The sequence below is a fragment of the Mustela lutreola genome, chromosome 15 (assembly GCF_030435805.1).
Source record: "Mustela lutreola isolate mMusLut2 chromosome 15, mMusLut2.pri, whole genome shotgun sequence".
Lineage (NCBI taxonomy): Eukaryota > Metazoa > Chordata > Mammalia > Carnivora > Mustelidae > Mustela > Mustela lutreola.
Window position 1 is genome coordinate 16,429,570 of NC_081304.1, and position 14,750 is coordinate 16,444,319.

At 39.5% G+C, this 14,750-nt stretch overlaps 2 protein-coding genes across 12 annotated transcripts in view; one reads left to right on the plus strand and one right to left on the minus strand.

Annotated features, from left to right (window-relative positions):
• MYL4 (myosin light chain 4) overlaps positions 1–1,529 on the minus strand; it is a 28,939-nt gene extending 27,410 nt beyond the window's left edge. The window contains exon 1 of one of the 3 annotated variants that reach the window (XM_059147706.1): positions 1,404–1,529. Coding sequence is in view for 1 of the 3 variants with exons in the window: in XM_059147704.1 (XP_059003687.1) it covers positions 707–804 (98 nt within the window). In the remaining 2 variants the exon portion in view is untranslated. Of the gene's footprint in view, positions 1–706; positions 911–1,403 lie in introns of those variants that run through there. The other 2 variants (XM_059147704.1, XM_059147705.1) reach the window with 2 other exon arrangements.
• Positions 1,054–14,750, plus strand: part of CDC27 (cell division cycle 27) — a 72,791-nt gene continuing 59,094 nt past the window's right edge. For 6 of the 9 annotated variants that reach the window (XM_059147698.1, XM_059147694.1, XM_059147695.1 and 3 more), the window contains exon 1: positions 1,055–1,225. In XM_059147698.1, the coding sequence (XP_059003681.1) occupies positions 1,199–1,225 (27 nt within the window). In that variant the 5' untranslated portion in view covers positions 1,055–1,198. Of the gene's footprint in view, positions 1,226–14,750 lie in introns of all 9 variants that reach the window. The other 3 variants (XM_059147700.1, XM_059147699.1, XM_059147696.1) reach the window with 2 other exon arrangements.

Below are 14,750 nucleotides of genomic sequence, written 5' to 3' on the forward strand. Positions count from 1 at the left end.
AGGAAAGAAATTTGCGAGAGCCTATGATGTGTGTTAGACATACCAACACACATCAATGCATTTAATTTTTAGTCTTTTTTGTTTGTTTGTTTTAAAGACCAAGGAAATACAAGTTCAGAGATGTGACTTGCTTAAGGACCTAAAACTAGTTAGCGCCAGAGGTAAAATCCAAAATCAAGCCTCCGGATTTCCCAACACACCACAAACACACCTCCAGATTTCACAACACACAAATTTCTGCCTGCTTTCTGAGATTTTCAATGATATGGTCACCTAAGTAATTATTTTCCAGTTAATGCCTTAACTCTTATCAGACTGATCTGTTTCCCTTCACTTACCAGTTTTCTCTTCTAATTCTACCCATACCTTAGAGTCCAGTTTAAGTCTCCCTTTCTACCTCCATGAAACCTTCCTCATCTTAATTCCAATTTATTTCCCTCTCCTCTTAATTTTGACATCATTTATAATGGGCACCACATAACGCTGCACTCCGCTCCACTGCTTTTCCTTTAAAGAGACCGTAACGTCTCCAGTGTAGACAGCCCCGGATCCAAACTAAACCTTTGAAGCGTGGCAATCCCTCCAAATTTTCCTATTTCCCTTTGAGCTACGATAGGTACTTCTGCAATGATAAATGAACTCAACTGAACAAATACTTCTTAAGGTCAGCCCCAAACTCTCGTGTTTTACCCTCTGCTTAACCCACCGCGCATCAACCGATCCACAGAGGTTGAGCGGCGAATGGAGACGATCAATAGTCCGGCCACGTAACGCTCCCCGCCAGCTACAGCAAGCCACGCCCATCCGGCGGGCCGCCCATTGGGCGTGGCCCAGCCTAGGGTGGCCGGTTGGGCGTGGCGTGCGTGACTGAAGGCGTGGCCGAGAGGAGAAAACTACGCTCTGGATCGGACTCGGTAGTCTCCGGGAAACCTCGACAGTTTCCGGCAACGGTCTCCTCCTCCGCCGACCGGCCTCGGGCGTTTCCGGCCTCCTTCGGGCTTTTCCGTCTAGCTCCCGCGCGGATCTCTCCACTTCGGGTATTTCCGTGTCCCGCTCGGAGGTACTCGGCAATCGCTCGGCCTCCCCCATCCCCCGGTAACGGTCGCTGGTGAGTTTAAATGAGCCGGGGCTGGCCGGGCCGGAGCCGCTACGGGGGGGGGGCCTGAGGCACTGCAGAAAGTGGGCCTGAGCCTCAAGGATGACGGTGCTGCAGGAACCCGTCCAGGTAATGATAACCCCGCTCGCTGAGGCTTGGCTCGCAGCCTCGGCCGGGAAGCCGAGTATGGCCACTCCGCGGCCTGCTGCGGCCTAGGCCCGGCTGCTTCTCCCGCCTCCCCTGCTGCCGGGTCCTGCCTGTCTTCTCGTCGGCTCCGAGGCCTCGCCCGCAGCCCGAGCCGTGTTACCTCAGGTCCCGCGTTGCTTCCGCCCGCGGTGTGAGCGCGGTTCGGCGGCAATGCAGCCTTCCCCGGGCGGGCCAGCGTCCGGCCAGCCCCTCCTGTCAGTCCAGGGGCCTGGTCCCGGCCGGGGTGAGAGACGAGGGACGGGGGGCGGGGGCCGGAGACTCGCCCCAGGTGCTCTCTCGCCCAGAAGATGATTGGGAGGCACCTTTGATCAGAGCTTGGGCCACCTTCGTAACGGTGGGGCAAGTTGGCGGGGGGTGTTTGGTTTTGTTTTTGTGCTCCGGGAGCGGGCGGAGGGACGATAGGATCGGTATTTTTGATCCCGATTTCTGTTTTGTAACAGACTTCCTAGCCCCGGTTGCTTTCCTCGGTCGGTGAATTCGCCCCCACCCCCCGACGGTGATCTGGGAAGAGAAAACTCCAAGGCCCAGTGCTGAGGGGCAAGCACCTCTACGGGGGGAAGGGGGGGGCCGGAGGGGTGGCAGCGGCAACTCTAGGGGCTCTCCCCGTGACCTGTGATGGGGATCAGGAGTGTTTTATTGTGCATGTTGATAAGGCGTTCAGGAAATGAAAGACAAGGGTTTTTACATCCATTTCACTGTCCTTACGACACCAAGGTATGCTTTGACGCACAGTGCTCGGTTGGCATGGGAGAAACCCGATTGGATTTGAAGTGTGATGCAGTGCCAAGTCTTCCCCGCCACCCCCCCCCCCCCGCCATCTCAAGAAACTGAAATCTTTTGTCCCTTCCTGACGGACCAGGTCTGGGAGACTTTCAACTCACCGTAGGATCTTTGCCTCAATAGAAGAGTTGACCTCTACCAACTGCTGTCATTGAGTTATAGGCTCGCTTTACTTGGAAGTTACAAAGCAAATCGATTTTAGAAATTACTTCATATAACCCTTCATAGGCCTGTGATGTCAAATGATAAATATTTTAATGCGTCACCACTTCCATATTTCCTTAATTTTTCTCCCAGTTGGTTTCTTTTTTACATACAGCTCTTTACATAGAACAGCTATTAGTATTGGGATTCTGTCTTGGGAAGTTTACCTGTTTGTAAATTGTATCAATGCTTCCAATGCTATTTCTTGCCATCCAAATCCCTCTTACTGGTAGAGTCCCTTTTAAGATTTTTCTTTATTTCTTTTTTTTTTTTTTTTTTTTTGAGGCCTAATGTGAAATTAGTAGTTATCTGTACCTTCTTAAATGGATAAGCAGATCACTCAAGTTGTTTAATTTCTGTTTCATATTCTTGTAATTTTGTCTTACCTAATGTTACAGTTGCTTTCTCTGACCCCAGAAGGCTTCTCAAATGATAAACTAGTTTCATTCTTAGCCTATACACATTATTTAATAACAATTTCAACTTGAACATAAACCTGGAAAAGAAAAGAAATGTGTAGCCTACGCCTATAGAGGACCCATCAGGTTTACTCTTTTTCCTTACTCATAGCAGTAATGCACTTCAGGATTTTTTAGGCTTAAAAGTCAAATATGTCGCCACCCCCCATACTACCTTTGTCCATTAGATTTGGGGACTGTGGTAAGAAGTTTTACAATATGGCTACGTGAGAATTTTGGTTGTAAATTTGTGGTAGAAGAATCCATTCAAGACCGGGTGGAGTAAACAACTTTAGCTTCAGTGATAAACAACTGATTAGGGATAGGGCTGAAAATGGGAAGAATTGGTAAGGAGAAAATAAAAATAGGACAAATAGAATTAAAAAGAAAAAAACTATGGTAAGTAATTGTACTTATAATGGAATGAAAGTTGGAAAATTGTTTAAGGCATCGTGAAATTACTAGGCATAGGAAAAAGTTGAGAGGAAAGATGAGCAACTGTTTTCTGTGTTTTTTTTTTCTTTAAAGTTTTTTTCTTTACTATGGAATAGCCAATCTGATAAACCAACTAAGCCTAAATATTAGCTCCTCCTCCAAATTGTCTCTCATAGAAAAGCATTACTTTATATATGCATCTTTACAAACATCTCTCCTATTATGAGGCAGAAATTCTCAGTTATTTTTAATATAACTGCTTACGAAAGACACACTAGCCTAAATGACTTCAATCATTGTTAATTTGGATATTTATAAAATTCACCTGATGAAATTGATTTTAAAAAAGCAAAGACATTTTTAATGGATTTATCAATTATTCCTGGGGATAGAACTTCACAGAAGTGTTGGATGAAATTAAACAAGGCTTGTAAAAATCACCTTAATAAGCAGTATAGTAAATGGGTACTATACACATAGTATTGGTTCAAACAGATTATTTAGCTAGTAAAGGAATACTTTTGGCTTGGAATAAGATGTACAAGGACAGCATCCTTTTTTTTTTTTTTTTTTCTTTAAGATTTATTTGAGAGGACGGAGGTCAGAGGGGGAGAGAATCCCAAGCAGACTTCATGCAGAGCTTGGAGCCTGACATAGGGCTTGATCCCACCACCCTGAGATCACAACCTGACCTGAAACCAAGCCTCAGATGCCTGACTATGCCACCCAGGCGCCCCTACAGTTAAAGCATTCTAACATGGATTCAAAGGGTTCCATATTTCAAATAACTTAAAATTGAAGGTGTTGTAGTCAGGAAAATTATGTTAGATGACCCCTCCCCCCACCAAAATGGCTTTGTTGATATCTAAGATAGATGTGAATAGTTTTAGTGAAATTATTCTGTTCAATGGAAGTAGAAAAAAATTTCTAAATAATATTTTATGATTTTTAAAATATATATGTGTAACTAAATTGATAATAGACATTTGACTATTTGGTCTTTATTCAAAAAACTTATATACTTGAGTTTGCTGAACTCATTTGTTTATGAAATTTTCTTTTAGAAAATAGATTGCCTTATATTTAGGTACAGTGTAATATCTTGAAGACGGTGCTGTATAGTTGTGAACTGAGAGAATCAGCTTTGGGGAGTGGGGGTGAAGGAGGAGATCATTGCAATATATGATAACTTAATTCCTTTACGGACTAGTGTCCTAATGTAGCCCTTTTTATGCTTATGACCTGTAGAGAAAGCATTAGACAAATAATCACAAATTAATAATCTGTGAAAAGGGCACTATAAAGAGGGTGTTAGGAGAGAGAGACCTAAAAGGGGGGATTGACCTACACCCAGGTGTCCGGTTTGCAACTGAACCACCAAAAGAGGTACTGCAAAACAGCAAAAGTTAAGAAGCCGTCTCGGGGCAAAAATCAAATTGGAAAGAATGTTACGCACCAGTTATGTACCAAGCACAGAAGAATATAAAAGACATTTAAAAATCTCTCTAAAAATGGTGTCAGGAAAGTCCTTTTTGAGCAAATAACATTGAAGCTGAGATCTGAAGGTTGAGAAGAAAACAGTAATTTGAAGAGCATTACAGGAAGAGAAAAAGGGACTTTGCACATGCCCTAGACATAGCAGAACTTGGCGTTGAAATAATTGAAAGGAGGCCAGTGTGGCTGGAGTTGCATATTAATGGGGGGGCCATTATAAAGAGTTCACTTTTCATTCTAAGTATATGGGGGTTCCTTGAAAGATTTTCAGAAGAGGATTGACTTGATCTGATGTAGATGTTAGATCTCTTGGTTACTATATATAAAATGTAATGAGAGGAAGGAGGCAAGAGTAAAAACAGTCTTAGGATGAAAATAACAGACTGAGTGGTAGTAGTGGAGTAGAAAAAAGGTTGATATTCATGAGCTGTTTGGAGGTAGAACCAAGGAGATGTGCAAATTGATTGAATGGGAGAGGATGGGGATCAAGAACATCTGCCTGGATTTCATCTGGGTGGTACTGTTTAATAAAGGAAGAATCCTTTGAGAGGGAGACAAATCGGAAGAAGGACAATCTGCTCTGAACAAAATAAGTTAAGAGATGTTTGTGAAGCCAACCAGTGGAAACGTGGAGACATAACCTCTGATCTTTTGAGGGGTCTAGTCCTATTGGGAAGATAAGAATGTTTAGCAGGAACAATTGGATAATGTTATAAGTCAAAATGTATTTGATTGCACAGATACTAATAAATTCAGGAAATAGATCCTTTTAGACTGGAAAAATAGGAATGGTTGTTTGATGAAGTAGAACTTAAAGCTTTAGAAGATAGGAAGGGTTTGAATTGGTAAAGAAGAGAAAGAGTGTTTTTGGCATGGAATAGCATGAGCAAAAGCCCAAATTTGAGAATGGTGTTTAGGAACCAAAAACAAAACAAAACAAAACGGTAAAATATCATAGCCTTGGTTAGAACGGGAATTGAGAGTAGAAAGACGAGGTTTTGCTAGCCAGGGAGAATCAGATTTCACAGGACTTAACCCAGGTTGAGGGGTTTAAGGTATTGGTAATAAATAGCCATTGAAGGTTTTGAACAGAAGGATTTGTAATGAAAGCACTGCTTTGGGAAGGTTAATCTGGTACTGTTGGGAAGAAGGGACAAGATAAGAGTTAGACATATAGGCTAGTAAAATAATCCAATTACATGGTAATGTACACCAGGGTTTCTCATTCTTGGCATTATTGATGTTTGCGGCAAGCTAACTCTTCGTTGTGGGGAACTCTGTCGGATGTATTGTGGAGTGTCGTGCAACATCCCTGGCCTCTACCAACTAGGTGCCCCCTTTATTTGTGACTACCAAACACCGTCCCCTGCCAGGCATTACTAAATATCCCTTAGGGGGGCAAAATCACCCAGATGGAGAACCACTGATATAGACCTAAGCTAAATTAGAGTTCTAGAAATTAGATCGTAATGTATAACAGGAAAATTCCACAGTGATTTTTTTATCCCCCTTATACCTTCTTATCTTGTCCAAAGCTTTTATTATCATCCATTTTTTATGGTCCAAAAAACGACAGCTATTTTCTTTTGACAAAAACAAGAATAAAACAGAGTAATTTATATGGTCATATTTAAGTCTGAATTAGTTGTACAATTTATAGAGGTTTGTTTACATTTTAAATAATAGTACATGTTTAAGAAGAGCAAGCAAGGAGGGAACTTTGCCATTTCATTTTACGTTGATTCATCTTTTAAATTATTGCAACCTAGGACTAACCCATTCATTTAATCATTAGGAAATCTCTTTTTAAAAGAAAAAAAATTTTTTTTTTTTGAGGATAGGGACTGTGTTGCTCTGTTTTTCTTCATAACTTTAGTAGCATTTCATCCCTCTGGCTTTAATGTGTAGAACTTCTGAGGTGAGGCACTGAATAATATACTTTTAGGGGCAAGTCCCTACCAACAGTTGAGCAGTATATAACTAGCCAAGGAGCAAATCTTAGCCCTGCTCTTTATAAGCTACCAGTCTGTAGTACCTTAGAAAATAGTCCATTTCCCTCCCAAAGAGATACCATCGCTGAGGATCTCTGAGGTGCCTGAGCAGAGTAGTGATGGAAGCTGTTTGTGGGGCTTTCCAAGCTGCAGTATGTCTGGGGTATATGAGAGTTTGAGTTGGCTGCTTTTACTATCGCCTTCTGACCCTCCTAAGAATTAATTGGTAATAAAGGAATGATGTTCTTCTGAACAAAGCTTGCTTTAAAAAAAAAAAAAAAAAAGATTTTATTTATTTATTTATTTGACAGAGATCACAAGTAGGTGGAGAGGCAGGTGGCGGGAGAGGCAGCTGAGCAGGGAGCCCGATGCAGGGCTCGACCCCAAGACCCTGAGATCATGACCTGAGCCAAAAGCAGAGAGGCCCAACCCACTGAGCCACCCAGGTGCCCCAAAGCTTGATTGCTATATCAGAAATGGATAGGACCTTTGATTATAATACTTTTTCATTTCTTTAATTTTAATAGGACAGGAACAAATTCAAAGTTCTAGGACTTTATGGCCATTGTATATAAATGTGTCACATCTTCCTGGTGATCTGTAGTACTAAGTTAGCTGCTGAATCATTTTGGGGTCTTTTGTGGCTTATATGTTAACAGAATAAACAATTGTGGCAGATATGCTGGGAGATATTCTAATAATGGAAACTGTAGATGTATTGAATTTGTTTATATTGGGAGACAGGAAAGGATAAGGTTTTAAGTGTCTTCTGTGTGCTAAGAACACCAAATCTGTATCGTCATTTAATCCATGTCCAAGAAATAGAACTCTATTTTCCAGATGAGAAAATTGAGGCTGAAAAAAGTTAAATAATTCCCCTAAAGTCACACTCTTGGAAGTGCTGGCCCACAGACCTCCAAAATTAAATCCTGGGTATAGTCTTTCTATTCAGTGGGTTCTTTTCTTTACAACAAAATTAAACAAGTAGATTCTTAGGAAGTCCCCGTATTTTATAAAGGAGTATTAGGTGATAACTATTCTCATTACAAAAGAGTAATTTTGTGTGCCACAGAGTTTCTTTAAGTGGAGATTTCCAGGGATCCTTAACTATCGGACATACTGTTGACTCTTAAGCAAAGCGGGGAGTTAGGGGCACTGACCCCCATGCAGTTAAAAATTAGTGTAACTTTTGACTCCTCAAACGCTTAACTACTAATAGATTGCTGTTGCCTGGAAGTCTTGCCAATAACATGAACAGTCAATTAACACATATTTTATTCATGTGTTATATGCTGTATTATAATAAAGGTAGAGGAAAGAAAATGCTATTTAAAAATCATAAGGGAGAGAAGGTACATTTACGGTAGTATGTATCAAAAAAGATCCACATGTAATTGAACCTGTGTAGTTCAAACACATGTTGTCCAAGGGTCAGTCACATAATAATACCGAGAAACTTAAGCCTAAAACTAACCTAACATGCTAAGAGTGGGAGGGCTAGCAGAAATCAAAGATCAGCTTGTTATTCATTCAACATATATTAAGCCTTTGCTTACGAAGTACATAACAGATGCTGGGAATCTAATAATGAGCAAAACCAAATGTAGTACCTAGCTTTCTGAAGTTTGTATTATCGTGAGGAAGACATTACTCAACTACTCTCCTCCTGTAGTATTACAAAGGAAAGGTACTTGATGCTGTTCGAGTGTGTAATAAGGATACCTGACCTCATCAGAGGTCCCCCCAAAAAGCATTACCTGAGAAAGAAGTCCAAAGAATGAATCAAATCCACACAAATCAAGTTTGTGTGGAGGAAAAGAGGAACGTACCAGGTAGAGTGAACTATGTGTGTATTTAAAGGACCTGTGGCAGGAAGCTAACCTGGTAAGTTTGAGGAGTTGAAAGTTGTCCTGACACAAAGCACAAAAGAGAACATGATACAAAGTGAACTGGTGAGGTAAACATGGACTATACTACCCTCCCTGGTTTTGTGCTTTAGATTTTTATTATTAAGGACAAGGAGAAGCTGGTGAAAGATCTCAAGTAAAGGGATAATATGATGAGATCTGATTTGTGAAAAGCTCATAGAAAGAGAATGGATCATAGGGTGGAACAGAATTCAGAATTCAGAGAAGTCAATTAAGATACTAATCCAGGGGGGGAAATGATCTGCCTTAGAAAGTAAATGTTTTTCGAGTTTCTTCGTTTCATATTTATTGTAGTTACCTAACTTAAATGAGTATCATTTTGAAAGATACCTATATGCATGGTTCCGGAAGCTTAGGTCACGTGTGGTCTGGTGAAACACCACAGGGACAGATACAATTTTATGTGGGTTTAGAATTCAGCCAAGTACTGTACTAGGTTTATCTCAGAGATATTGTTTTTATCCTATTTTACAGATGATTAAAATGAAGCTCTCGGTCATCTTGGTTATTAGTAAGTGTTAGAGAGTTAGGGTTAGGGTTCATCTGCTGTGAGTTGGTAGTTGGGAGAATATATTAAACATTCAAGAAATTATTGAGTCAAATTAGATTTGAACACCCTTTAACCTGTTTTCTGAATGACTTTTTTTTGCATTATTCTTAATGCAAATGTTGAAATTCTCTCAGGAAAACACTCATAGTTTATCACATTACTTTTTATTTATGTCTTTTCTGTGTCATAGTACAGAGGGTCAGATAGCAGAAATTTTGTAGTCTAGTTGACCTACTGTTACGTGCACTCCTTCCCAGCATCACACATTTTTGTTCTAAGGTTCATCTTCCTAACTGTTTGATAAAGGAACAAAAACAAAGGGTTACTTGGCTGGTTCAGTCGGTAGAGCATGTGACTCTTGATCTGGGGATGTGAGTTTAAACCTCATATTGTGTGTAGAGACTACTTAAATAAATAAACTTCAAACAAAACAAAAGCACAGTGGCCACAATGACAGTGACCAAATAGGGTCCTGTGTAATAATGCCTGGGTTATTCATAATTTTGAATTCATAATTCAAAATAAATAATTTATGTTGGGCAGAGATTTGAAAATCCAGTATATTAGCTTTCTACAGCCCACCTGAAGAATTTGATTCTCTCAAGTTGGTTGTCTTTTATTTGTTTTGGCTTTTTTCAAAGATTTATTTATTTGAGAGGGAGAGAGAATGAGTGAGCACGGGGTGGGCATATTGAGTAAGATGACAAGACAAATGATCTGGTAGTATGAAGGGAAGTATATGGCATGATCTAGGTTGCTATTAACCAGAAAAATCTTAATATCTTTCAGGTATTAATAGATTGCTTCCTTAAGAAATTTCGTTGCCCCCAAATCTGATCTATTCCCCCTTTGTCAGACTAACTGGTATTTCCTCATTAGATTTTTGATCCTTGCTTTTTAATGTTTAGGTTGTTGTGTCAAGGAAGGGACAGCTAGATGTTATTTTGTATTGTTTTGTATTGTCAACATTAATGTTCCCTTTTATTTATATTAGTAAAAGCTAATTATATTAAGAATCCCTTACCTTGTATTTTAACTCCAGATTAGATTTCTAAAAATTTGTAGTTCAGTAAGTGGAAAATAGATTCAGAGTTCCAAAACAAATACTCATTCTATAAACATTTATTGAGCATGCACTATGTTTAAAGGCAGTTATCTAGGATAACGAGGGAAATAACAAGTTAGGTTGTATAATCAAGAGATTATAGGAAAAATAGTATCTGGCTTTTTTTTCCTCAAGAAGCTGCAACCTAGTTAAGTAATATAATCAAATCTAATCAATAGTCTGATCATTTATTTATTTTTTGAAGGAAAGCATGCATGTGCACATGAGCGGGTGGGGTGGGGGAAGGCAAAAGGACAGGGAGAGAGAATTTTAAGCAGGCTCTCCCAGTGCGAGGCTCTATCTCACAACCCTGAGATCATGACCAGAGCCAAAATCAAGAGTCAGATGCTTTACATCTGACTTTACTGGCTTTACTGAGCCACACAGGCACTCACAGCCTGATATTTTTAAAAGCATAAACAAAATTGTCTAGGACCTCAAAGGATTGAGTAATTAATATTGCAAGGAATAGATCAGTAAAGGCAGAGGAACATGTAAGCTGAATTTTGAAGAAAGGATGACTAAAATTTCAGGAGATAGAGAAGTTAAAGGATAACCCAAGTAGGCAAAGACTATAGTATGAAAATACAGTGACTGTTCAGTGACTGATGGAGGCTTTTTCTGGTTCTAAACCACAGGCAGCTTTGGTGAGATGTGAGAACAGAGCTGAAAAAGGGACATTAAAGCCAGATGGGATTTGAATAGTTTCCTAAGGAGTTTGTACTTTATTCTGTAGATATTTTGTAAACTTTGTGGAGCTATCCAAGAAGAATCATTAGAAGGTTTTGATCAGGGAGGAAAACATGATGATGATGATGATGATGGCACAACTGAAATGTATTGGGTAATTACTAGGTATGTGCTAGGAAACATTATGTACTTTACTGGACTCTTACATTTTAAATGAAGAGACTAGGACTTGAGACATTGTTACTTGCCCAAGACACCGAACTGTTAAGTCGTGGAACATGGATTTAAACCCAGGCCTTTCACTGTCATCTTCTGTTTAGCATTGATGATGTTTATGTTTGAGGAATGTAATTCTGGGACAGGGTGGATTACCTTACAGCTTGTAGGCAGGAAGACCATTTAGGAGGCCGAGTTTAAAGGGAAGAAGGTTGTTATGGAATAGAACCAGAAATGTGGGGATAGATTCTAGATACGATTCTTTAGGTGCAGTTCTGTAAGTGATTGTTAGACAGTAGACCATTTGAACCATTTAAATACGTAATATACCCAAACTGATTTACCAGTACATTCATTATTTCATGTATACTTACCAAGCCTCTGTGACCTTATGTGGTAAAAGATGTTTTGAGTTTCAAACAAGGAAAACCTCTCCTAATCCTGGCAGCAGCAGTGTTCCTCCAGGGCCTAGTACTGTAGTAGTCTCCTATATGCAAAAGACAAAGTACTTTTTTAGGTCAGTAACTTGTCTCTTCTCCTTTCTTTCAAAATCTAAATTCAATCCTACAAATATTTATTGCAACCTGTTATGAATCAGGATCTAATACTGTGTCCCTTTAGCTAGACCAGTGATACTTAATGAACCAAAATATCTGTGAACACCTAACGCTGTACACAGATTTTCCTGTATATATATATTTGTACATGTGCTTTTTTTCTGGAAAGAAGGGCCATAGCTTCTACAAGTTTTCACAAAAGAGTGTGCTGTAAAAGGACAGGGAACTACTTATTTAGAAGAGTAAAAGAATGATTCTGAGGGGCACCTAGGTGGCTCAGTTGGTTAAGTGTCTGCCTTTGGCTCTGGTCATGATTCCAGGGTCCTGGGATTGAGCCCCACATTGGGCTCTCTGCTCAGTGGGGAGCCTGTTTCTCCCTCGCCCCTTGCCCCCGTTCATGTTCTCTTGTGCGATCTCTCTCTCTCTCTCAAATAAAATCTTAAAAAAAAAAAAAAGATTCTGAGATCTGAATGCTTAACAATGAAATGGTTTAAAAATAAAGGCATCTAATCTCCGTCCCAGCTTCCAGGGATTGTGATGCAGTGGATTTGAGGTAGAGTAGGGGTGTTGGGATCATCAGGCTTTGGGATAACAAATATCTTTAGTATGGAGTTTTTAAGTATCTGAAAATTCCAGGATTTCTCTTCTCTCTCTCTCTCTCTCTCTCTTTTTTTTTTTTTTTTAAAGATTTTATTTATTTATTTGAGAGAGAGTGAGAGAGAGCATGAAAGGGAAGAGGGTCAGAGGGAGAAGCAGACTCCCCACTGAGCTGGGAGCCTGATGTGGGACTTACTCCCAGGACTCCAGGATCATGACCTGAGCCAAAGGCAGTTACTGAGCCACCCAGGCACCTGTCTAGGTTTTCTCTTATTTAAATTAAGTAAGTCATATTTTTTGTGTATACTGTTGGAATCATCCTGTAGGTTATGCCAACTATTTCTGAAGATATCAGGGTGTGGGGGGAGAGCAAGATGGTACATTTTAGACCAAAGGGGGATTTCTTTGTAGCCCAACTAATTTGGGTGGATTGTGAAAAGAGATGGTATTGTGATTCATTTCTATTTGTATGTAGGATGTTTTATTAGGTGTAAGAAATGAATTGGGGCCACGAAAGAACATGAAGTCCTGCAAACAAGAGGCTTTGGAATTTGAGTAATTCAGGCCTTTCTTTTAAAGCTAAGGGATAAGGCCTAAAGGATTAGAAATTATTTTATTTATAACATCTCAAATTAACATTAGATGAGACAATCTCTTTGGCTTTGGGGAGTCTGTTGAGGAGGGATGTTTTTCATTAGAATAAGCCTTTTTTAGATCAGTCCTTTTCAAACTTTAATATGCATATAAATGTTAAAATGCTGATTCTCATTTAGTAGGTCTGGGGTGGGGTCTGAGATACCGCACTCCCAGAAAACTCTCAGAAGGTACTAATGTTGCTACTGCAAGGACCACACTTGGAATAGCAGTTTTAGATAGTTCTTGAAGTAGTAGGAAATGACTGGATTAAGAACACTAACATTAGGGATGCCCGGGTGGCTCAGTAGTTAAGTGTCTACCTTTGTCTCAGGTCATGATCCCAGAGTACTGGGATCGAGCCTTGCATGGGGCTGCTTGCTCAGCGGGAGGCCTGCTTCTCCCATTCCCACGCCCGTTGCCTGTGTTCCCTCTCTCCGTGTGTCTTTCTCTGTCAAATAAATAAAGTCTTTAAAAAAAAAAAAATTTATTCATTTAAAAAAAAAAAAACACTAACATTAGAGGGATAAAAATGCTCTCTGGGTTAGTATAGATGATTAAAAATTAAATTTAAATTCCTTCCTTCCTTTCCCTTGTGTCTGTCTGGAGGTGGCCAAATTAGAACATCTCTGAGACTTTAAAAAATTTAGACCGTATAGACAGTAAGTTTTAAACAGGAGGATCTAGAAACCCCAAATGAAAGTCATTTACCATTTTTTCTTGAGGAAATAGAAAAATACACCCTTGGGCTAAATAAGTCATCAACTACTATGAGGATTTTAATATAAAAAATTATAATTAATAATACCCATAGAAATGTTATTAAACATTTGCTTATTCATTCAACTATTTGAGCTTTTACTATATCCAAGGCATATTAATCACTTGTTATAATGTAATCTAGTTTTACTGTTACTGTTAGCTAGTGGTCTTCATTAGGTAATCCCATCTTGCTGGTTTTATTGTAGGTCCGTTAAATTATTCAATAAATTATGAGCTGGTATACATGCTAGAAATAAAAAATGCTGTTGTATCATGATCAGTATTGTAAGATATCTCAGTTTATAAGTTTATGAATTTTTAAAAATTAATTGATGGCTTTTATATCTTGTGATACACTACAAATTAAAAGAAACCCAGAAAAGTCAAAAGAAACTCCTGTGGTTTAGTGCTCCTAAAAATGCTAGGCAAAACATAAACATATATAAACACATAATTTATATATACATAATTTATATGACAGACTAAAAATTAGTGTTATATGACACATGGGAACTTAAAAGAAACCTCTCTGGTTTAGTGCTTCCAAAAATGCTGGATAAAATAGTAAAGAAAGGTAAATCACCCAACAGAAAAATGTATGACACATAAACAGGCATTTGCCAGAAGACCAATAAACATGAAATAAATTGGGACGCCTGGGTGGCTCAGCTGGTTAAGCGGGTGGCTCAGCTGGTTAAGCGGCTGCCTCCAGCTCAGGTCATGATCCCAGCATCCTGGGATCGAGTCCCACATCGGGCTCCTTGCTCAGCTGGGAGCCTGCTTCTCCCTCTGCCTCTGCCTACCACTCTGTCTGCTTGTGCTCACTCTCTCTCCTGTCTCTGACAAATAAATAAATAAAATCTTTAAAAAAAAAACACATGAAATAAATTACCAGTGAACACAGCCTTATTTTAATATTTAGAGAAATGTTAATTAAAGGGACAAGATAAACATTTTATATCTATCAGACTAGTAAAAACTAAAAATTTAGGGGCACCTGGTTGGCTCAGTCACTAGAGCATGTGACTCTTGATTTCAGGTCATGAG